We start from the raw sequence: 25,774 nt of genomic DNA, 5'->3' as shown, positions 1-25,774 counted from the left end.
TGGAGATAGGGGCCTTGCCTTATTTACAAGCCAGCTTTAAGCCCTCTTAATGTGGCTTAACGCTGCTTTGTAAATAAGGAACTCTTTCACTCAATGCTTAGCTTGAAAGGGGTGGGCAGTGGGTGTTGTGGTGGGTGTTCCATCGTAACACCCTTTGATTTTGATGCTGCCCCCTATGCACAAGGGTAGCGTACATCGGAGGCAGCACCAAAATTAAGACCAGGTAAAAACTGGTCTCAAGTTGGTGAAACGAGAAGAAATGCATTATTTCTCCTAATTTTTGCTTGTTCCATGTGTGCTGCCTTGTGCAGCACACATGGAAAAAGCAAAATGCCATGGATTGTTTGTGTACAGGAAGGTCCCCCTTCCTGTACATAAACAATCTTTTGAAAAAATGCCAATTTGTGACTTTCATGCCCTGGACATGCAATGACAGAGGTCTTTATTCGACTATTGATTATGTTTTAATATCTAGTTGTCAGGCACATAGGCTACACTCCTTTCACGTTTCAAACAATTCGCTTTGTGATCATTTCCCCCTATGCTTGGCTATCAAACTACCCTCCAGCAAAATTAATGTGTCTAAAAATAAAGATCAATTGTTAGAAAACCTAGCCATTGTGAGTGTTAATGGGTATTCCCTGCGCTGGAATATGATAGATCAAGCAGCATTAATCACGACAGTGGTGGGTAAGTGTAAACTTGCTATAGAGACATGTCTGAGTGAAACAGCCGCTCTAGCTCTCATTTTAGCCTCACTCTCTGTGATTTCCAATGCAGTAAGAGAGTCCCTCCTCAGGCGGAAAAGTAGTAATAGGAATGGAAAGGGATGGTTTGACTCTAGGTGTACTCAAGCCTACTCCCACCTAAAACAAGAATTCCATCAGATCCTGAGAAATCTGACTACGATAAGGTTGGCCAGAGTAGAATAAAAGCAAACAATCAAGGACAGAAAAACCACTCTGAAAAGGGAGGCATGGGAGGCATTACACACGGCCTATTTGGCCAAAGACAGTGCTGCATTTTGGAAAGCTGTCAAGGCACCACTTCTGCATAGTGAGGAGGGCCCTTCCCTTGAAATTGCTATTAGTGATGAACTATGGATTAATCATTTCTCACGAGTATATATTGGCGAGGTAAACCCAGTTGAGAAGGATAAACATATTCGGGAGGATTACAGCCTGAAGTCCTTACCCAGCATCACGACCTACTGTTTACTCTGGATGAGGTGGAGCGGGCACTTTCTGTCAGCAAAGGTGGCAAGGCCTCTGGACCAGATGGAATCGCTGTAGACTTGCTCAAAGCAAATACTTTTCTGTGGGGAACTATTATAGTGCAGGTGCTTAATGCTAGTTGTAGCACTGCTTTTTTTTCTATGTGGGTGGAATCTACGTTTGTGCCCTTTTTTAAAAAGGGAGATAGACAGGACCAGGGGTGTTATAGGCCAATATCCCTATTAGATGCAATATCCAAAGTAGCGGGCAGAATAATTTTAGAACGCCTCCAGGATTGGGCCGAGGAGAACTCTGTTCTATCTGACCTGCAATTCGGCCTTCGAGCCGGATTGAGGATGGTGGAGCAGAGTCTAAACTTGTCCATCGTGGTAGGGAAATACACGAGGGCTACAAAGGGAAACCTGTTCTTAGCATTTGTTGACCTCACGGCCGGGTTTGATTGCATGGTCCATAGTAAGCTCTGGTCAATTTTAAATGATATGGGAGTTGTTGTTCAGATTATTTATTTTTTAAAACATTTTATAGTGATGCCAAGGCACGCGTGCGCTGTGGTCTGAAGGCTGAGTGCGTGTGATCAGGAGCGGAGTCAGGCAAGGCTGTGTCCCGCCCCGTTCCTTTTTAACCTTTATATTAATGGATTGGGGGAGGCCCTTCTTAAGGATAACCACCACTCTCCTCAAGTGGCTGGACGCCCAATACCTGCATTCTTGTATGCGGACGACACGGTGCTGATATCCAGCACATAAGTAGGCCTTCAGAGAGTGCTTGATAGTTTTTCTCTATTCATGAATGATCTTGGTTTAAGAATAAATTTCTCCAAGATTTTCATCATGCGCTGCGGCCCTGGCATAAAAAAATCTAGAGATATGCTAGTGTCAGGACAGAAGATTAGGGTAACTAAGAGGTTTTCATATCTGGGTATTTTGTTTGCCCATAATGATAACTGGGTTCATACATTTGCAGCTGAAAAACTAGTACTCCTACGTACAACAACCGCCCTTACTTCCTTTGCTAAGAAACTGGCAAGAGTCCACCGGATGAGCTTTTTGCTATTTAAAAAGGCAAAGCGTGTTTCAGCTGTAGTTTATAGGGCAGGAGTTTGGGGGTTCACTGACCTGCTCCCTATCCAACTAGCAGAAAATTATTTCCTAAGATACATTCTTACTGTCCCTAATGGTACTTCAGTGTGTATATGCCATGCGGAGTTGGGGCTCCCCGTCATCTCTAATTTAATAAAACTTGAGCCTGTGCTGTTATGGCATAGGCTCTGGACTAAAGAAGAGGCAGAATTGAACAGAGATATCCTCTTGGATACTCTGAAATTAGAAGGGGCTTTGAGGATTCCATGGATTAGATATGTCCGCAATTTTTTTTAAGATTTGGGCTATCTTGAGTATTTTACTAACCCTAGTACCGTTCGGTTAATAACGAGGAAGGAATGAAGAAAAGTGTGTATTCTGCTGTTGGACTCCATTAGAATGTCAACTGAGATATTAAAACCCACAGTCCTGCACAACCAACTGATTCTAACTTCTTTTAACATCCAACTCTATTTAATGTTTGTACCAGGAGCTCACGACAGGTTCCTATTAACCCGATTTAGGTTGGGTTTTTTTCACAAACTAGTTACCCATCCTAAGATAAACGATTGGGCTCAAGCCCTCCAACCATGCCCCTGCGATAATACTTTTGCCCAATCTATGATTCATGTTGGCTTTTTTTTTATTGTAATCCCACATGAGGAGTATTTATTTAGTACCCGTCTTAAAGTGGCTCGGTCTTCTGCAATGTCGACCTGCTTTTTTGGCACTACAACATTTGGACAACGAGCATAGTGTTTTTCAGCGGACGGTAGTGGGAGTACCGGCCGGGCACTGCATCACCAAATGCGATGCAGTGCACGCAACAAAATTTGTTTTATTTATTTAAATGTTTACTTACCTGTTAAGGTCCGGAATCCATACATTACTACCCCCCACCCTGCCCCTCCCCCTCCCCACGTCACCACCCGGCCGGTACTCCCACTACCGGCCACGGCTGGTGTTTTTACGATAGCACTTTTCTTGAGAAAATTGCTGAGTCAAAGGAAATGTATGTTCACTTAATGTTATATGAAAGAGGGATATGTTAGCTTATCCCGTCCTAACTCTTTTTTTTATGAACTGCGTGTAACAAAAAAACGTATTTTGTCTTTCCGTAATGTGTTTTTAAGATTGTTAGCTATGAGGAAAATGATGAGCCAAAGGAACTTTATGCTAATTTAATTGTTTTATATGAAAGAGGGCTATGTTAGTTTAATACTGTTTTAATCAACATCTTAACTGAATTTTATACTATATGTAATGAAAAATGTGTTTCTCTTTTTTAACCTGCTTTTATGATTGTCTGATATAACAATCGAATAAAGCCTTCTTATGATTTGATTTGACTTTCATGTGTGCTGCATTAAGGAGCGCACTTGAAAGTAACAAAATGGCATTTCAGGATTGTTTATGTGCAGGAAGGGACTCCTTCCTATACTGAAACAATCCTCCCCTGCACGTAGACACCCTTGCACTATGGTGCAAGGGTGCCTGCTTGACGCTACACTGCTAAGTGTAGCGCCATTGCAGAGGGAAACGCAAGGCTGCACCTTATCGTTGTAAATATGGTGCAGCCTTGCGATTCAGAGGCAGAATGAGGCATTAAGCCATGACGGCTAACGCCTCACTCCGCCACTTCATTGTACATATGCCCCTTAATATGTTATAAATGTAGTATGATGCAACTTCTGTGGGCGTGCTTAACGTGATTCAGTATTTTGTTAATTATCTAGCATAAGGGAAAAAAGAAGTGAAGAAAATTCGATGGAACTGTTGGTGTAGGGAGGCGATGCCTACACCAATGGCGGGAAGGAGCTCTTTTGGCTGCCCCAAGCAAAACTAATCTGTGCAGGACGACCCATTCAACCCCATCGAAAGACCATGGCAGCAATCAGAGAAGAGTGGCAGGGAGCAGTGACTGATGGACCTTGAGACATATCCCAGACAAGTGCAGCCGATAAGGGACAAATGGAGAAGCCGACTGCAGCCTCACTGTTTTCCTAAGCCATGCAGTGGGACTGCCTGCTGCCGGCCTTCTTAAATAAACCCCAAGAAGAGGAGCCTGAAGTGATGCTATGTGAATATTTACAGAGCAAAGCTGGGGTTTGTACTTCCTTTTATAGTTAGTAAAATCGTTTGGGGGTTATATCCAATTGACAAGTTTCGGTTCTGGGGCACCTTCAAAAGGTGAGACATTTTAGAGACCTCAATGAGGTCAGCAATTTACTTTTGTGTTGTAGTTATAGGGCGACCTCGACTCGAAGGTAATGGGGCACTTTGAATGAGCAGTTACATTACACAAGGGCACATTCATGTTTTTAAGGCACGGGCAGAGTCAGTGATTTGCCAAGAATCACACGATGTTGAGCGGAAGCCGAGACCCAAACCTGGCTCTCCAAATCCAAAGACGGGGCGCTGGACTTTACGCCAACTCTTCTTAAGAAAACATATGTAGCCATCATCATTTGTGACATGACGAAGAATTCCGAGCAAATGCAAGAGAGTATAAAGTGTTTGTCTGGAGAAATGCAACAAATGCCGTCTGAGATGTCTGTCTCGCCAACTAGCCTTTCTTTCTTACGCACTTTTATGCATTTGTCACTTTTAATGCTAGTGTGCCATTGTCCGTATGTGGCATATCAGAGGGTCCCTAGGCAGCTGCCTTACAAAGGGTCTCACCGCCCATGACCTCGATCTGCTATGGTCGTTGTCACACGAAACGTGACGTGAGTTTCCCCAGAAAATTCAAGATCTCTCCACACCATGCTCCTTGTATTTGATTAGTTGCCACTGCCAGTTACATATTTCTTCGTTAAAGACAAATACAAGTGTTGGGCTCGAGGCTGTACAAACCCGTGTCTCACGGAAGGAGGCTATCTCAGTTACTCCACACTAATCTTATTGAAATGAGATAAGCGATAGGTGGCATTGGGTAATACTATTAGTTATGATGGAAGGAAGGTCTGAAATATTTGTTTTCCTTGTGGGTCACGCTGATAGCAGCTCTCTGGGGCAGCGTCAGGCTCCCGGGGCAGGACATAAAGTTACTGATAAGGTGTAGCTGGTATGTTGTGGCTGGGAGTTGAGGGTATAAAGAAGCCCTCCGACGGGGCCTCAGTCTCACTCTCCTGGGCACCGAGGCTAGTGTATCACTGACTGCAAAGCCACCCGAACTCCAGTGATACTCCAAGACCGTACCACACTAGCCACAATGTCAAACCACTCCAATCTTATACACATGTTCAATGGAATCCCCTTCACCACGAGGTCGTCTACTGAGCTGCTGACGTCGCTCGATACCTTCCAGGCCAGGGAAGACGACGTGCTCCTCGTCTCTTATCCGAAGTCAGGTAAACTCGCATTTTAAGATTTTCCAACTGTTTGGCTTACATTTCAAATATTTCACTTTTGCACCAGGATTTTTTTCAGTGGTCGTATAATGGTGGATTTCTCTTAATGTGGAATAATCTCAGGACTGCAGTCTATTATACTTTATGCAGAATACGCGCCCGCACCACTGGCTGTAAATGGATTACTTTATGAACGCTCAAAGACTATTCCTCAGAATATATATCTGGTGTATTATTCCTTGTTGTACACTGCAATATGCATTATTATGGATGCTTGTCTTAGCCTCAATGAAATGGGATGCAAGTTTATGAGAATCTAAGGTTCAAAACCTATATATTCAATTTGTTTATGAACGCCATAGCAGTAGAACACTATGTATTGGGCTCCTGCTTAGAAGCTCTACACGAAATCTTTTGGAGGCAGAATCAGGAAGGTTCGTTCACGACACGTGACTAGTAGTAGCAGCGTCTATACATTTTAAAGACTGCCTATGTGTGTTCTGAGGTTGCGCAAAGTGGATGAATTACGAATTGTCATATCAAACATGTCACATTAAAAGACAGGATGCACATATGTTTTCTATAAGGAATTTGATTGCCTATGTCATTATTTGGAAGCAATAGGAACAGCGATACAAGCAGGTTTGTTCGGTGCAGGTTGAGATTTTTTTTATGTCCCACATGTGCATTCTTCACCCAGTACCTGGTGGGAGATGAGGATTCTTTACTTACGCCAAATCATCAAAAACCGGCAATACATTTCAATTGCTTTATTTTCATGTTCTCATTAAATTATTGCAGATGCGTGATTAGCTCAGTAAATGCAACTAATTTAGAAAAATGTATTTTACGTTTCAGTCTTAGAATATTTGGGAACAAGAAAGAGAAGTTATACATAGGAGCACTAATTCTGGGTTTGACTTGGGCAAATCAACGGGAACCTGGGTATGGAAAGAGGCCAGGAACAATGGGCCTGGAGGATTTACTTCAGACACTAAGTCAAATGGAACAGATGAAAATGTAGCGTGCAAATGCATCCTTTTTTGTATTAAAAATGTATTTTGTTCAGAAATGGTGTGCAAACGTGAAAGGTTCTGTAGAACACCCTCGCTATTACAATATTATATTAAATGATGACAGACATTTTTCCATAGGTTGATTAAACTACCCAAAATCACTATGTATAGCTTATTGGTCTTCTTGTGTTAGTTATTTTCTCCGAAGTTAACAAAATCATTGCATTCGTTTTGATGGTAGCATCAAATGTGATTAGGGGACTTCCATGGAAGGGTTCTAAATGTTAACAATGTTCTTCTAGGAACCCACTGGCTGGCAGAAATCATTAAGAAGTTGTATGACTCCAAGGTGACCCTGACATCTCCACTTGAATTTGGAGAGCTGTCAAAACTAGAAGAAATGAAAAATCTGCCTTCCAGAAGAATTATCCCTACACATTTGAGCTACAACATGGTGCCACATGACTTGAAAGCAAAAAAATGCAAGGTAAGAATTACTTTTTTGAAATTTTAAGTAGAAATATAGACAGTGCTCAGCAACATGCATTGAATAATGTGCAATACATACTGCTACATTATATTCAGACCATATTTAATAAGTAGAACAAGAATGGAATACTTATCAATATCTTAATAGTTTTGAACGAACTTGAACAGGTTTTGTTTATCTCTATAAACAATATTTATAATACAATACACTAATGTCGAAATTAAATACCTATAACGTGTACTGACACAAAAAACTCAAAGAAAATATTTCTAGTTCTGAATGTAGAATTTCTTTCTGCACCGATAGGAGCACCAATACTGGACAGGTATTATCAGGATAATGACATAAAGAATTGTGCTTTGTATCATATATTTCTATCAATCGTCGAGGAGCCAATTTGTTTCATAGTTGACCACGTTCTACCGCAACTGACAGCATTTCTTCCTTCCTACAGTCAATCTACATTGTGCGAAATCCAAAGGACACCGCAGTTTCACTATATCATTACTACAGAGACAACCCAAACCTGCCAACCATTGAAACATGGCCTGCTTACTTCAATATGTTCCTGCAGGGAGAAGGTAAGCAAGTCTACAACAGTCATGTATTTTAATTCATTCAAGGCGTTTAACCGATTGGATGTTTGTATGTAGAAACATGAGTTGTGTCACGGTAATTGAAAAAGGTTGCAGGCACATTTAGTAAGGCCTGTAGCAGATTACCTGGATCCTCCCAGTCCAGTGAGAAGCAATGATATATCACGTGCCTCCTAGCAGGTCAGAGTCCCCACCTTTGTTAACATCCCCCTCTTGAGTTCTTCATCTCTCACATTTTACCAGTTCTGTTTTTACAAAATGAAAATGTACTGGTGTGGAGATAAACCAAGGCCGTGGCTTTTACTGGGATTAATGAAGCATATAATGTCCCTTAAATACAGGGATGAGAAACTAGTTCACTTACAATGCATGAATAACTTTGTACAGTGCACGCTAAGCTACAGTGGGCGGTGGGTGGCAGTACCAAAACAGAGAGAGGTGATTGGCATATTGCCATATCTTGCCCCCTGTTTGGTTACATTCCTTTGCACCATCCCACTACCCAAACTAGCTGTCCAATCACCTTCCTTCTCACATCTCACCAAGCTTGCTGTTAGTCCTTTAATCTTTTGCCTGCCTCACCTCCCGAGAGCTGCTGTCAGTGAAGCCTCTCTAGAAGAAGGCTCGCCTGCCTTGTCAGCTTCCGGTTCGCTCTCCATCTTCAATGTCATGTCCTTCTTTGTCACACCAATGAAACTGTCACCCTGATGAGTTTATGCAACTTTGGGGTTTGGCCCCAAGTTAAAACCCAGTTTTGGCAACTGAAGCTCAACAGAGGCTGTTCGTTTATCTAAGGGTGCAGTTGTTGGAAGAGGGTTATTGAGGCCCAACACATTACAAAGTTGCTTTTTGCAACTCTGCCCACAGTAATAGTCAGACTTTTGCCATGTCTCATAAAAAGATTTTTTTGTCTTTTAAATGTTTGTATTTTAAAGAAATCCAGCAATCCTATGTGTGCATTATTGTTTATAAAGCACTGTACTAGTGTCATCGAGTTTTAACAAAAATGCCCTGGTACATCAAGAACCCATCACAAATAGTGCTTGTCAAATTTGCACATTTTTCAAAACAAATAAAAGAGAACAAAACCATTTTGCCTTTGACTTGTACTGAGCTTTGTCAACTGAAATGTAAAATAACACTAAATCCTTTATCATCTGTGCTATGGTGCATATAATAAATGCCCCACTGTAGATTTATCGTGTTTTCAGTAGTGCAAGTCATATATATTCTGTATTGTTAAAACTGAAATGCTGCCAATGTTACCACTAGCTGCCTCACTGTCAATTATAACCCCTTGTTTGGGTTTCATCACCCCGCTTTTCCTCTTAATTCCTAAAGCACAGACATGAAATATATTTTAAATCTAAACCACCCACATGGAACGAACAGCGGCAGCTCCAGCCCAGAGGGCCATTGCAGGTATTCAAACCTATGTCAGTATTCAACGTTCTCATAAGTGGGAGAATGCACTCCGGCAGATCCACACAAAACGCTGAGTCCTGTTTGCTGACAGCGAGTACATCAATCTTAGGGTAAAATAACTAAGGCCAGCACAGCTGACTACACAGGTGTACTGACTGCATGCATACATATGTTTAGGCCTGCCCATAAAACAATCAATGGATGATGTATATAAACACCAATATCTATATGGTTATACAGGATCGTCCCCCACATAGTTTGCCCATCAGAAAGAATCAATGCAGCTTTATTTAAAAACATGCCATGTTTTTGGTGTTTCAAATACTTAACGATAAGACGTATCTTCCGTGTGAGCATCACAAACTGGCTTCTAACTAGGTACTTGAATGGGAGGCATTTTATACGATGATACTTGTTCACTCGATCTCAGAAAGATGAGTGGCTGATACAACCCTTTATTGACTCAGGAGGACTATGCATTTCACAAGGCTGGAACTCTGCCCACAGATTCATCCTGCGGCCTGCTTCCTTGTTCTGTGTCCAAATGGCAAGGGGACACTGTTTTAATGTGTCACTAGAAACAGGAAACACGCTCGTCAGAAGATTATTGTATAGGCAGCCCATGTTAATCAACTTTATTGATGGGCCTTATCTAAACCCTGCACTGGCGCAAGGTACCAGGAACTTCCCTGTCTGAATTAATGCTGAAGTGCTGACAACTCATTGACGTTAATAATTTGACTCAGATTATCTTCTTTTTACCACTTAAATAGTCATTTATGGCCTCAAATTCCAGAAAACATGCGTACACTTTTAATCTAAATTACCACAAACAGCAACAATTCCGATTGTAGTAAAATGAGGAAATACACTATAAAAACACAGATTGTACATGACATAAACAGTACATAATATATCTATTCCCAAACCAACCACTTGCTTTACACACAGAACTCATCCTAAGAAACATTGAGGGGATAGGGCGTGATCGAACACACCTCTTACCTGGTCCTATGGACCCATGCCATTCCTAGACTGCCTACAGGCTGGTTTTGACCAAAAGAACATGTCCAAAGTTCGTATGAGGAGCCTCCAACATGTGAAAGCATTTCAACAACTCAGGCTTCAAGTGTGACTCTTCTGCACCTGGATTGACTACACACATTTCGAAAACCAGAATATAAACCCTAGTCTACTATTTATTTCGTTTATTTTATAATGTGTTGTTTAGTACACAGGCTGCCAGGGTAGCATTTCAGAGGACTAAGGGTCAAACACAGAGGAGAAGGGGAGATTGAGCAGATGAGGCAGGGGAAAAATAATATGTCAATTAGTTTATGATTGATGATTCCTACACAGAGTACAGCTTGGTCTTCCATACTCTTCTGAACTTCCTACATCCATGTTCAAACAGGGTGCAACGGAAGAGCCTTTGCAGCAAAGGGCTCTGACCCTAAAACAGTTATACCTTGGCTCGCAGATAGTCAACCGCGTTGGGAGGTTGACCGTGCATGTCTAGTGGAGTGGGAACACTCTCATGGGAGCAAGGTACCCGGATGTAGGATTGTGGTGTTTCATTGGTACCCACTGTAGTTTTCATGGCCTCGGAGTTGTGGTCGGAACTCTTTAACCAAATGGTGATGCATTGTAATTCTGAGCATCCTGCAGTTTGCTCTGTATTTTGGCGCAGGTCTCTTGGACAAGCAGAGGCAGAACTTTTGTCTGGACCAATACAATCCTTTAACGAGGGTCTGAGATCTCCCAACCTTTGGTTTTGGTATTGGTAACCTTTCAAAACAAGAACTAAATGCCTTCTCTTTGTTCTACTCTGCATTTGTGATGAATCTTCTCCAATCTGTGTCGCTCACAGAATCAGGATTTTCTCCAAATATAATCACCTTGTGAGAGGTTAACAGATCAAAGTCAACACGTGGTATATTTTGACTCCTATGTGTGTTTGACCCACACAGAAGTCCTGACATGTAGAGGGTCACCTTTGACTTGTGGTCATACATTCTTTGGGAAAAGCATGTTTTTCGCAACACTTGGAGCTTATCTTTCCCTTTTGTTTGTTTGTCCATTGCAGCCAGTTTTTTTTACTGGCTGGTTGGCCACGTTTGAAGCAGTGATAATGAATCCTTGGAGCTCAGTGGTTCTGTGGATCGGTTGCACGCCACACTTTCCTTGCCTATGGTAGTAGTAATGGCCTCTGAGCTGGTCTCTTCGAACGCCTGCCCAACAAGGGGCCTCGTGCTGCCTGTTCAGTTCCTTGAGCCAGGGGCCTGCCACCCCTTCCCATTCCTGCTGGCCCAGCGCAGCCCACAGAAGTCCTACTGTGTAATCTCACCCATTCTACTGGTACTCTTTGGTGATCACGTGACGTGTGGCCTGGCTTGTGCACGACTCCGTGACGTTCGACGCCATTTATTGTTGTCTCGCTTCGATAATAAATGAATACATGTTCACCTATTCGTGGCATTATTGAAAACGAGTTCCCATGCGATTCTTTAGTGCCACGAGCTGCTGTTTCGAGGAACCAGGGTGCTTCCACTTGTAACATCTTTTGCAGCCAGAAGGCGAGCGCACCTGCGCGGTGCTTTCGACGTTTGCCTTAGAAAGCTTTATACTGTTGTTCGGTTGAGCTATTGTAATAAACTCCTTTTACGTGATGTTGCAGCTAAGGTCAGGTGATCCGTACTCTTCCGAACCTGTTATATGTTGCTGGAAGACTGCCATGTCACCCTGACCTTTGAGCCTTAGAGTATGGCGGGAGTGTCACCGTTCGCCTAGATTCTTCGAAGAAGCAGATTAGATTTCGCGGGTAGGTTTTATGGCTGCTTTTTCCCCCGAACTGTTGTTCTCCTTAACCTCTTCCAAGTACGCGACCAAAATCCTGAGAGCGGATATTATAGTGATATGTCTGATTTTTAAAATGTATTGTGTGCAAATATCTTGATTTATTGCAAGATTTTATGACGGGGGAAAAACAAAGACTGGGCGGGGCACTCTGCTACAGTATCTGCCTTGCCCGATTGTTCAGTCATTTTATAGGACGTTTCACGTGTCCTTAAATCAAGGTTGGTACTGTGGAGTTCCCAGAGGTGCACTGACACAGCTAAATTCAGATATCGACATCAGGGGAGTAGCCATGAGGTGCACCTCTCCCTGCCCCCACCCTTCAGAAGGCCCCTAAACCTTCAGGGGGCCTCATTCAGTCTATGCCCAAAGCATATCTGTGAGATATGGGGGCCCTTTTCACATTCGGCAGGGACCTGCCCCCTTTACCTTACGCCCTTGTTCGACATCAAACCCAGAATAAAGAATGGTTAAAGCCTACCACGTGCTGAGATGAGAGGTGGCTTTAATTGTTAAAGACAAACCATACCACACTCCGGCTGATTGAAAAAGCAGTATTAATATTGTTTTCTGAATTGGAGATGGTGGGCTCAAGATATATTGAAGAAGCAGTGTTTGATTTGCAAAAAATGTAAATAAATGCATACGTGTAGAAGTCTTAAATGTTTAATTAGAGACTGCCACCATCACTGACGAATACTAGGGCTGCCCAAAATCTAAGTTGTCTCTCTTGATTGCACCACCCACAATCTTATATTTCTTGTCCACATCTTTCTCTCTTGAAGGTTATTTTCCATTCCTGCTTTCTCTCTTTTCAAAGCTTCCTGTCTTTCTTTTCCTCTTTTTTTCTTTCTTTCTTCATCTTGCTCTGTTTAAAAGCCATGTCTACAGACTGACACAAAAACATAGACTGTTTTGCCTCCTAAATACTTTGCTGATTTTGCTAAGGCAGATATGTTTAAGAGTTTCCTGTCAGCTGAAAAGACCTGTTAGCTCACTAACAAAAGTTCTGATGTGATTTACCTTTGATAAATTCTGCAAAGCTCTGTAAATAAAAGCCAGATTTTCAAAAACATTTTTCAATCAAGTTGTGCAAAATGAGCCCGCAGACTTGAAATAACATTGCAAAGATGGCCTACTTAGCACACTTGAGCTTGCCCATACTTTGCAGCATGCGCAGCACTTATTTTCTGCACATCTATAAGGTCACGCGCAAAGTCTCCCTGATGAGGAGTGACCACACATCGTAGAGGCATAGAATTTAAGACACACAAAATCCTTTTTTTGTGTTTAGTAAGTTTTTATTGAGGATTTTAAGAACAAAACAAAATATCATTGGTTAGTATGAGCATGTAGGTATTACATCAAACTCATGTGACAAAAAACAACCTAGGCAACTAAAGATATGGAGGACAATGATTAATGTGAAGGGACACAAGCTGGCAATTATTCTGAAAGTACAATTTTATTCTCCAATTTAAAAACACAATAAACAGTGACAAAGAACAAATTTAAAAATATGTTAAGCAAGAAATTGTAATACAATGAAAATTTCATAAATCTGACATAGTGCATAAAATTAATTTATACAATGACTAATACATAATAAAAAACAAAAAGAGACAAAATTGGCGTGGTTGCATGTATAATAGAGAATAGTAAATACCCTTATAACTAACCATTATTCCACCGAAAGGAACTGAATGAGTAGGGAAATGAACAAAGGCAAAATAGGTCTACTAAATGCACTATGTTATTTAGTTATTTAGTAAAATGAAAGGGTTCACACTATGGCTGTATTGTTGATGATAAGTACAGTTGTTTTTAACTTGTCATATCATTAGTTGTAAATAATTGTATTTTTTGTATAACTTTTTTTATTTTTAGAATATCACGTGGCAACTCCAGAAGAAGGCGCTGGTCGCCGAAACGCGCGTAGAGAACCATTAGGCCACTCATTTCTTAATATTTGATTATATTTTGTCTCTTTTTGTTTTTTATTATGTATTAGTCATTGTATAAATTAATTTTATGCACTATGTCAGATTTATGAAATTTTCATTGTATTACAATTTCTTGCTTAACATATTTTTAAATTTGTTCTTTGTCACTGTTTATTGTGTTTTTAAATTGGAGAATAAAATTGTACTTTCAGAATAATTGCCAGCTTGTGTCCCTTCACATTAATCATTGTCCTCCATATCTTTAGTTGCCTAGGTTGTTTTTTGTCACATGAGATTTTTACCCTGACCTAGGAACTACATTATCTATGTCTTCAGGGGGTCCTTGTTAAATATACGTTGGTATTACATCAAACACCGAGAGGAATAAATCCACATCCTTGACATATAATAGAAATATGTAGGTATGCTGTTAATTTAAAGTTGTGGCGCCTCATTTATGAGAAATGACGCATCGCTGCGTAAAAGCAGCGATGCGTCACTGCTCAGTGCGCACTCCTTGCGACATACCTGATGCGTCATATTTAATGTATGAAGCATGATGTCGCAAGGAGTTCCAGATACGTCAATATTTCTGACGTATCTGTAAGTGCAAAAGTGACGCATTGCTGGAGTGTGTCACGAAAGTGACGCAACTCCAGCAATGCGTCCTTTCACATGGGGCTCGCCCCATGTGAAAGGGCCTGCGTCAGTCTTACGCCTGCTGTGAGGCAGGCGCAAGACTTTGACGCAACGGCGTCCAAGAAGTGACGCAGTGAAATCTCATAGATTTCACCACGTCACTTCTAAGAGGCTTTTTGCGGGGGAACGCCTCCCCTGCATACATTATACCTGACACATGTATAATGTAGCGCAGGGGTTTACAAAGTGACGCATCTGCTTAGATGTGTCACTTTGTAAATAGTGCGCAACAGGAGGCATGTTTTACGCCGCCGAAGCGTCACAAAAAGTGATGCATCGGAAGCGCAAAACCTACGCAAGTCCTCGTAAATGAGGCCTGTGTAGTGTTAGCTTTGGCAAAAATGTATTGCGTTACATAGAACAGCACTTTTCAATGTACGTGGGAGAAACCCAAGATCCATTGAAAGTCAAGGAAGGAGAATGTAATACTGAGGGTCCGGAGTGATGCACCAAAGCTATACAGAGAGAGGCAAAAATGAAAGGGGGCAGGGGAACTATGAAAGCAAAAAAGGAGGCATAATGTACAGAAAAGCATCCATCCAAAACTCCTTACCCAGTCCAGCCAGAACGTTTAAACGGGGACAATGTAATGCACACAAGCAACAAACAAATAAGTTATGTACGAATTGCCCCACACGCTAATGCTTGTTCATGTAATTATGCACATGGGACTGCATGCTTTCATCTTCACTCCTGTATGAGGGGCACAAGTACAGTGACGCTTCCCCCAGACTGGCCCTTTAGGTGCCAACGCTGGAATTGTCCTCCCTGCCCAAACGGGTGGTGGTCACTCCGCTTATTGGTGCCAATATGGCCAACCTTGTTCCTCCACCACCGTATATTTCATGTCTCCTATCCATAATATGTGAGCTATGTGGACTTTTGTGTGTGTGAGGGGGGGGCGTGGGGGGGTGGAGAGGGGGGTAGACACAGATCTGTGATGGGTAAACTCCTAGATTCCGATGTAAGAGGAATTGTATAGATTTGATCTTCTAGCTTGAAGTGTTTTTGCCAAAGTATGTCTTTCATTTTACTTCAATGAAAAGATAATTTATTCTGGGATCGTGCCGTTGGCTAGTTTCTATGATACGTCCACTGACTGTAACATGTTTTTGCTTTACAGTTGTATGTGGGTCTTGGTTTGACCATATCCTGGGATGGGAAGAGCACAGAAATGATGGAACCATCCTAATTTTATACTACGAGTCAATGAAGAAGGTAAAAACGAGCGGTTCTGTGACTTTTAAATTCTCCAAACACTAATACTAAAGTAGTCGGAAAGTATGTATATTTAACTATTCTGTATATAATTCACAGAGAAGGGTTGAATGGGAGGATGTAAAATGTTTCATCATCAACTCACTGACATTACATGAACATTGATTAATAGAAATATAAGTAAATATGACTTTCCTGCCACTCTCATTTTCATCATGTCAATTACAATTATGTTTAGGGCACCAAAATCCAAGCAAGGGCATCCAGCAAGTTATCTGCTATATCAGGTGGACAAATATGAGCTCGAAAGGTAGTTATCAACTATTTAAACAAATAAAGGCCCATTACAGACGTGATTGTTTCTTTAAAAGAAGCAATAACATGGCCGGTTCAACTTGTTTTACATACATCTTCGGCCGGGTGCCCCCCTTACTGCAGCCAACCAGAACCCCTGAAGAAGGTCTAAGTGCCCCTACAACATCAAAATAGTAATGAAAAACATTCTGTGGCTTGTCAGTTGTCCTACTGAAACAGCACCCTTCGGTTCTTCTATAAAAATTGACCCACAATGGTGCAGATGCGTTTATGTAGATTGGAGGGTTTGAGGTCTTACGCCTAACTTGCTAGACTTGGATCCTGAAGTCCTGAATTCTGCTCCCAGCTTTGTCACCTTACAAACATAAATTGTGTGATTCTAAGCACGTTACCCTGTACGTCAGAATGTGTAAGTGTTTGTAATGTAACTATTTAAAAAGCAAGCAGAAGACGTTATACTATGTTAGTAGGCATAGGTTCTGGGAAAAGGTGTTTATGCTAGCAACGGCGACAAAGATTATTTTTAGAAAACACTCTTCTGCAGCATTAGCATCCCAAATGATCTAAGTACCAGCGGTCATCCCTCCAGTACAAGCAGTGGTGTCAACATTTTTATGAGTGGCGGTTCCTAACCAGAGCGGGTCACTATTGTAAGATGTGATATGCACCTGAAGGGTATTAGATGACCTGACCTTCAGCACGAGAGGGTCACCTCTCTTCCAGGGGAATATTTAGTTGTAGAAGCTACACTTAATCACCCTTTCTGGTGCACTCTTTATTGAGCTTGGAAGAAGACAGAATAAGCAGAGAAAGTACTACCGGAGAACGACCTCCTAGGTAGGGGTGGGTGGAAACTCCACTCCTCTGGTGAAGTTAGCAGAGTTTTGTCTTGGAACACAAAATTCGTCAAAAACTCCTCCAACCACTGTGTGGTGGAGTTTTTCTCGCAAGCAACGAGTACAATTTAAAGAAAAAACGATTGCTATATAGCCTCCCTTAGAGATTTCTCAAGCCGGCAATTGCTGCAGGCCACTATTGCTCGCATTGAGAAAGTTGCTAGTTGTGCTGTAATAGTTGCCGCTGAGCGGAACATGTACTCTGCTGTGCTGCATGGTGCTGCATGGTGCCATTCGCACTGATTTTACAGCGTGAGACAAGCTCGCTGCACTAAAAATCAGTGGGATCTGCACCACGGACTGGCATTCCACCTCTGCGGAACTCCACTGAATCTTGCAGAGTTTTAAGTAACTCTGCAGAATTTCAGGGAGTAAAACTGCGAGTTCCTCCCACACCTACTTCTAAGACAACTGCACAAGCCTTATCCTTAATAATATTAATGTATATAAAGTACACTGGGCATTTCTTTTCAAGTTAATACTATTTGCAAAAGATGTGTAGAAAGTACTCTGTAGCAATGAAAGTTGTTTCCTGCTTTCAGCGATTCTGGTGACTGATGGTTATTTCACTGTTTTGATTCTCAGAATCTTCCTAAATCAATCCGGAAAATATGCAGTTTCCTCGGTTTAAGTATTAGTGACCAAGAAATCAATGAGGTATCAAGGATGTCTTCTTTCAACGAGATGAAAAACAACGTTGAGAAGGAAAACCACGACCCGAACCACACAGTGTGTGCACTCACATCCAACAGGAAGCTGATATTCAGGAAAGGTAAGTGAGCAGAACTGGAGAGAGGGAGTGAGAGAGAGAGTGTGTGTGTGAGAGAGAGAGAAAGAAGGGGGGGGGGCTTGTGGACGGGAGGACGTGTGAAGCATCCATCTTTTTTTCACCAATTTATACTCCATCATTCTAATGACAGCTTGCTAATATAGCTCCGTTTACAATGTTTTCAAGCTAACCTGTTAAGCCAACCCAGCAACACCCAGGAAAACCAACATTTTACAATGGATTAGGGGGCCTCATATGCAAAGCAGGCCAAATTGATGACCTTTAGAAATACATGTTGATAAGAAAATGTGATAACGTCCCTAGATTACATCGCCTCAAACATTAAAGTTACATTTTTAAAAAAAGCCAAAAACAGTGAAAGGAATAATGGCAGCATTTGTAACTATCAGCCTGATTCATCAAGCCGAAATCGGCTCGCAAAGGGCCAGATTCTGAGAATCTGGCCCTTTGCGAGCGCTATTTTTGCATTTGGGATTCATCATCCCAAATGCAAAAATCGGTAATAGCGATTTCGCTATTTTGCGAGGAATTACATTTAAGGAATCTCTATTTGAGATTCCTTAAATGCAATTCATCATCCATTTAAAAATTGCGAATTCGCAATTTCGGCCCGCTATTTACCGCGAGGTCAAACCTCGTGGTAAATAGCGAAAACTTAGAAAAATGCTTTTAAAAGCATTTTTCTAAGTTGCATGTTGCACACACACATGTCCTTTGGACATGTGTGTGCGCAACACCTGTTTCAATTTGCATTTAAGGGGTGCTACAGGGTGTCCTTTGGACACCCCTGGCACCCTTTAAATCGCTATCTTATTTGCGATTAGCTAATTGCTAATCGCAAATAAGGAATACTCCCCATTCATTCCTATGGGCCTTTTGGCCCATAGGAATGAATGGGGAGTTATTCCTTATTTGCGATTAGCAATTTGCTAATCGCAAATAAGGAATGTGTAGGAATCGCATTTCTTTATGCAATTTCTACATGAATCCCGTTTTGCAAGTCCTTAATAGCGATTCCTTATGAATCGCTATTAGGGGCTCGCAAAACGGGAGAATGATGAATCAGGCTGTATATTTTTTTAAAGAACACTTTACAAACAATTGTCTCCTGATGATTCTCTTCTAATATGCAGCCAATATTGCCCCTTGGCTCCGTTTTCCTTCTGGAATACCTAAAGGGATCTTAAACAAATGTGATTCATAAATTAGTGTATTATGTCACAGTTATCTATTGTTGAAAATAATAGGGGTTTCCTAGCCTGCAACAAATTAACAAGCATTGCAAATGCAATAGGTCTTACATTTGTTGGAGTTGGAGTAATTGGCATTAGAAATGCAATTTTGTTTTACCTAGCCATGTTGAATGGTGCAGTACCATATGTGGCCAAAAAAGGTCATATGCTACTGCAACATGGCGAGGTAAAAAACATTGGCATCTATAATGCCAATAACTCCAACAAATGTGAGACCTATTGCATAGTGTTTGTCAAGCTGCGCAGATGAAATGAAAGACTAGGCTCGCCATAGTCTTTTTTTTTCAATATTGTAAGCTTTTCCTAAGTAGCACAGCATGCCAGAAGGTTCGCAATGCTAGCTAAAATCATATATTATTAAAATAATAGACTTTGGCGAGCCGAACAGAAGAAAAGAAAGGCACGTAATGCCAAAGTCTATTTTTTCAATATTGTAAGATTTTCGTAAGCTGGGCAGCACGCTGCCTCTGCTACCCTGCTTACTAAGACCATATAATATTGAAAAAATAGACTTTGGCGAGCCGCGCCGAAGAAAGGAAAGGTACAGCTCGCCAAGGTCTATTCATTTCAACATTGTAAACTTTTCATAAGCATCGCAGCATGCCTCCTGTGCTGCACTGCTTACTAAAAGAATATAATATTAAAAAAACTGTTTGGCAAGCCGCACCCAAGACCGGAAAGGCACGGCCACCATTTTAAAGATAAAGGCGTGCCTTGCTGCTGTGTGCTGGGTCTACGCCAAAGCAGGAGAGCTTATCTTGCCTCCTGCAACAGCAGCTAGGAAGTTAGGAATAAAATAGTGCCCACAGACTGTAAATGAAGCATACTGAGTAACAACACAAGTAAAAGGGCCAGTCCTCAAGGGAGGTTACAAAAGCAGAAAAGGGGATACTAAGGAGGGGCTACTAAGCCTATTCACGAATCAAAAGCAACCATTTAGAATCGACAGTAACAGGAGGCAATTGAAAAGATGGGTAGAAAATGGGCAGAACTTCAAGTCCTTACCTGAATACAGTATGGCTCAAAGAGACAGCGCCAGTGCTGCCTAGGCAAGACCTAAAAACATACAAAATGCAATTTCAAAAAGATGTTTGCTTTTAGTAGAATATATTTATAGTGTGAATACTTTTACGCTTCACTATAATGTTAATTTATGCTAACATTCCAGGCAGTATAATTCAATGAATATCATGAAAAGTGCATCTTGGTAATGAGTGTACCCTTATGCAGTCACATCTTTATTTGGCAATGCACAGGCAGGGTTTGGTGACTGTCAATTTTCTGAATTATACTACCGTTTTTGCAATTCTGCATGACAATAAATTATGAAGCAATGGGATTTTAGGCCATATAGGATAAACCTCTACACAACGCACCTGAGCTGCACTGTCGAAAGAAAGACAGAGACACGTGATGAATGTATTACTGAGGCAGGGGTGGCCTTAGGCATGTGCAAGCTGTGCACCTGCACAGGGCCACCAAACCCCAGGGGCCACTACGCCAATATATATCCTTAATATAATAATCTTCTGAGGATGGATACATATTTGTGTGGCGGCCCCTTTCAGGGATTCGGCGGCCTCCGGCTCTGTTCCACTTCCAAACACCCTGACCCCCTCCTCTTCACTGGCCTCCACGCTCCGCCCCACCCGGACACCCTCTTCCTAGGCCCCCTACCTACGCTCCCTGCTCAGGGCCACCATGAACCTAGAGCCACCCCTGACTGAGGGCTTCGATCCGACCACCAAGGATGAAACAACTCTGTTCTATTGGCTGCAGAGGTCACTCACACTGCTTGTTTTATCTTCTTTACTCTTCCAGGAGCTGTTGGAGACTGGAAAAACCACTTTTCATCTAAACAGAACCGACTGTTTGATGACGTTTACAAATCGAAGATGGAGTCCAGCGCTCTGGCAACGCGCATTAGATACGAATGAGGGAATGCGACCGATGATTATGCCCTCTGTTTTGTGCAAAAGTAAGCCCAACTCCAGACTTTGCCAGCTTTCTACTAAATGTGGAGACAGCTTTGGAAGAAGAATTCCCGGTCAGAAAAACTGCTGCAAAATGAGACGAAGGACTACCAAAAAGCCAATTTCTGAGTCAGAGCTGCACTTTCCTACTACACTGACACTTTTAAAGTTTTCTGCAATTGGTCGCGGCTTTCCTTATTGAATGTCTGCCCACAAATGTGAGCCCAGGTCATGTTTGATCACCTGTGGGTCCCAGACACTAAATCTGGGAACTTTAATATCCATTCTCTGCCACAAGATATAATGTGGACTCGCTGCCACGGAGTAATAACTGTACTTTTCAAAATGCTATATCGGATTTAAATGTGTTAATACTCTTTTTCGAAATGCACTTGATTCTTGTAAACATTAACAAAAACAATAGAACAAGCTGAATACAGATCAGTGACTGCTCTACATGGCATTGCAATGCAAGGTTGCCTCATTATCTTCAGACGCCATTCCAAAATGGCGGCTGTGAACCTGACTATGTCACTTGCTGTGTTGTTTGTTCAGAACCGATAAACAGTAGCCATTAGTGATAAGACTTATTTTACAAAAACCTTCATGGAGGAACCTACTTTACTGACTATCCAGGATGCGTAATGTACTTCTGTAGAACTGAAGTGAGGATTTCATGTGGCCTGGTAGGCATGTCCATGGCCACAAGCCGCAGTAAGATAGGTCAGCAGAAGTATGCATCTACTGATGAAGTCGCTGTACAACCTAAAAGGTCACTGGTTCAAAAGCAGTTAAGATTATCGCTGAGTTAATACAATGCAATTTGTTTAGACTAACGTTACAAGAGCACTGTTTGAGCTACAATTTATTATCAGAGGGGAATACTACGACAATCAGAGAGCCATTTAAATACAGAAAGACGCCCAAGGTGGAAATGGCAGCAGGAATCACCCAACTTCACTTCTAGGAGGGTAAGGGCTACCACTGAGGCAGGGCGATTGGCCAAAACGTATTCCATTTAGATTGTGCAGTGAGTTAGAATTTCCCTGCTAAGATCTGTGTCTGAACTATACATCCAAGGTTCCAATTCCCACTGGGAAAACGCTGCTTTTCTTCTTTCAGAGGAGGAAAAAATACATGATAGAATATTCTTTTATGTTTACCTTCTCAATAAAGTTCACTCGCAATCATTGAAGGTAAATGCGTTATGTGGGCATCAATCCTAAAACTGTCGGAAGAATGTGGTGTGAAAAACTAGGAGAAATCAGAGTAAATCACTTGTTTAATAACATGCAAACACTTTGCCAGTTGTGTCATCCGGCAGCCTTACTCTCAGTTGAGGACAATAGCAAAAAGATTATTTTCACGAATTCCTGTGAGTTTTCAATCAATTGGTACTTGTCAAATGCAGCTTATCACCCGTGAGGGTACCCAGGCGCTGAGTTGCTGGGATAAGTCGAAGAGCCAGGCCCTGAGTTTCTTTCTGAAGTCGGTCAGCGAGGGTGATGCTCGGCGATGGAGGGTGTTCCAGGACTTGGTGGAGAGGTGGGAGAAGGAGCGGACTCCACTGTAGCTACAGTGGATGCACGCTGTCTGGGTGAGGGAGGCAGAGCAAAGGTTTATGGATGGTTGGTGGAAGTTTAGGCAGTGGTTCATACATGCTGGTCCTTGGGTGTGAAGGGCTTTGTAGGCGTGTGTTAGTAGTTTGAATTGGCATCTTTTCTGGATGGGGAAAATATGGCAGTACCTCAGGTGCCTGGTGATGTGGGGTTGTTTTGGTCAGGTTGAGGATCAGTCTGGCTGCTGAAGTTTGTATAGTCTGGAGCCTTCTCATGAGCTTGATGGTGGTTCCTGTGTACAGTGCGTTGCCATGGTCCAGAAAGCTGATGATCAGGTCTGGCATTACTGTTTTTCTTGGGCTTTTTGGGAGTCATTTGAAGATTCTTCCGAGCATGCAGAGTGTGTGGAAGCAGGCGGAGGAGACTCTATTGATGTTGTTTCATGGTATGATTGCTGTCCAGGATGATGCAGAGGTTGCGGTTGTGGTAATTTGGTACTGGTTGGGTCAGAGTTTAGTGGGCCACCAGGTGTTGTTCCAGAGGAAGGTATGGTTGCCAAAGATCACTTTGGTATTGTCCATGTTGAGCTTCAGGCAATTGTCCTTCATCCAGGCTGTGACATTCTTCATGCAGTTGTGGAAGTTGGTCTTCATTATAGTGGGGTCTTGCAATAGCGAGAGGATGATCTGGATGTCGCCGGCATAGGAGATAATGTTGATTTTATGGATTTGACAATGTCCGCTAGAGGCGTCATGTAGATGTTGAAGAGAGGGGGACTGTGGGATGAACATTGGGGGAGCGGAGTAGCTTACTTCAAAAAGTTTGTATATTTGTGCATTTTCTAATTTCCCTTACTGTGAATTCAAGGTATACCTCGCACACGTATCTTGAGTTTCTTCCTTCAAGAATCAAGAAAAACCCATGCGGGCAAAAAAGCCAAGCTGTGCTGAGCCATAGGTCAATATGTATTTAAAAGAAAAAAAAACATTGTTTGTAAATTGTATAACCTGAATATATTTTAGATTAGTGTTAGGTCTGCCTAAAGGTCTTATACTGCCTTGTATGAGTCTTAAGTTTTCTCAATGCTGAAAGTATAATCACTAAGTCTAGTGCGCGCTGAAGCGCCTACTATGCCGCTTTCCAAATTAGGCATGCGTTATCATTGCGTCATCAAACAGACTGACAATTAGTTATCAAAACCCTGAAAGTCAATGTGCACTTTGTATGAAATTTGATGAAATACTTAACTAGCAGGCAGATATTTTGACATTATGCTGTGATAACAAATGTTATACTCAAACTCCTGAGTATGCATGTTTAATAAAACAAATCAGATACATTTATGTTTAATCTCGTTGAAAAACACCAAGAAGTTCCTAAAACACTGCACTTTATGAAGTAAAAATAAACCAACTGAAATACTAATATATTGGATGTTGTGTCAATTTGTTATGAAAAAAGTACATTGTGATCATATATGGTCTTGAATTCTAGATGTCTGTATTGGCTGATGGAGCAGTGCATTTGTCAATACAGTGGTTTCATCATTTGAAGACTGACGACCAGTGGCGGCTGCTCCTGGGCAGTAGGTGTGGGGTGGGTAGAGGGGAGGTAGGGTTAACAACAAAAAATGAAAAAATCACTTACCAACTGGCCGGCTTCGCCTTCCTATGAACCTGAAGCACACAGGCTCCTAGACTCCGCTAGCCAATCTGGACGCTGCTGTCACCAGCATGACAGCAGCGTCATGATTGATCTGAGCCCCGTAGTTCGGCACTCAGATAGGGAGTGGGAGCCTGTGCATCTTCTCCACCCAGGCTGTGCAACACAGCTGGTGGGAGAACAAGCTAAGTGCACCTGACTGTTTGGCTGGCCCAACCATCATGCACACTAAAGTGCACTCACCACTCCTTCCCCTGCTGGCTGCGGTGACACTGTACCAAGCAGTAGATTGTCGTGGTAGACACTGATCTTAATTTGATTGATTCGATACTAATGTTTGTATCCTCATCTCCAATATAATGCAAATATACAATCATAAGTCTGCCCTTTAATACTTGAGCTCTTATTTTTCTTGGAAAATCCAAATTGTTTGTATTAGGTGTCTTTTCAAGGGACCCAATTTGAGTGTTAGCGGCTCTGGTACCAAACAAAATTTGGAGTAAAGGCAGTGCTTTCACCACACCAGTGGGGGCCAGGCCTCCAAATCTGTAAGGGCAGTCATTTTCCCCTTTGAACACTCCCCATATGTAGTTCCCTAGTTGGTTCATGAAAAAAACTCAGATGACTGGGGTTCCGCCATGCCCAGGGCCGGCTTTAGCACTGCTGGTGCCCGATGCAACAACCTTTGATGCCTTGTTCTTCATGGATTCCCTCACTACCATCCTCTAAAAGAGCCCCCTTTCACATGTATTTTGATTGTTTTATAGCACTACTCTTAGCAGTGTAGGGTGCCAGAGTAGTTTACAAGACACACACATTTTACTGAAGAAATGAATCCTACCTGTGTAAATCTTGTATAGGAAATGTAAAATAAGACAATGAGGACTACAAGGTGTAGGAGTCACACTTCATCAATACTGACAGGCAGTATATTTTAAGAGTGCTTCATCTGGAGAAGCGCAAATTCTGGATTTAAAAAGCAACAGACAGGTTAAGATTGGTTTTAATAATACGAATTTAATTGTACCCTAACAAACCCTTTTATAGCAAGATTAGGATGATGAAAACTAAGGAAAAAAACATAACATTCTAACCTAGACCTTGCAGTTTGCATGAAGCTCTCTAATGACAGTTCATAGATCACTCGGGTAAATTAGAACTCTAATTTATAAATTACAAATAACAAAAGGATCTCTGTGACAAAAGCAGTAGCACACTGAGCTATCTACAGGAAATACAATTATGTGATCTGCATTGTACATGTCATTTGCAGCGGCATAGTAAAATCTGTCTGCTAGTTTAATATGAGTCAGAATTGGCCCTAGACAAAACTCTGATCTCTCTCCCACAGGTGCATTAATCAGCAGAGTTAAGTTGACATTTATATTGGTGCTTGAAAATTGCTGTTTTCACAAG

At 41.8% G+C, this 25,774-nt stretch overlaps 1 protein-coding gene across 1 annotated transcript; it reads left to right on the top strand.

Annotated features, from left to right (window-relative positions):
- The first annotated feature begins 5,109 nt into the window (after positions 1-5,109).
- Positions 5,110-24,121, top strand: LOC144814123 (sulfotransferase 6B1-like). Its single transcript, XM_078674081.1, has 6 exons — positions 5,110-5,667; positions 6,986-7,170; positions 7,628-7,754; positions 15,816-15,910; positions 17,707-17,893; positions 20,986-24,121. The coding sequence occupies exons 1-6, from the start codon at positions 5,529-5,531 to the stop codon at positions 21,099-21,101; spliced, it is 849 nt and encodes a 282-aa protein (XP_078530207.1). The 5' UTR covers positions 5,110-5,528; the 3' UTR covers positions 21,102-24,121.
- The last annotated feature ends 1,653 nt before the right edge of the window (positions 24,122-25,774 follow it).

Source organism: Lissotriton helveticus, chromosome 1_1 (assembly GCF_964261635.1).
Source record: "Lissotriton helveticus chromosome 1_1, aLisHel1.1, whole genome shotgun sequence".
In the NCBI taxonomy this organism is placed as follows: Eukaryota; Metazoa; Chordata; class Amphibia; order Caudata; family Salamandridae; genus Lissotriton; species Lissotriton helveticus.
This window is presented reverse-complemented; position numbering and strand designations above follow the sequence as displayed.

Excerpts from the sequence above, each read along its gene's own strand:
- LOC144814123 (XM_078674081.1), top strand. The coding sequence starts at position 5,529 with ATGTCAAACCACTCCAATCTTATACACATGTTCAATGGAATCCCCTTC. Across the intron at positions 7,171-7,627 it reads TGAAAGCAAAAAAATGCAAG|TCAATCTACATTGTGCGAAA; the intron begins GTAAGAATTACT and ends TCCTTCCTACAG. Across the intron at positions 17,894-20,985 it reads GAAGCTGATATTCAGGAAAG|GAGCTGTTGGAGACTGGAAA; the intron begins GTAAGTGAGCAG and ends TTACTCTTCCAG.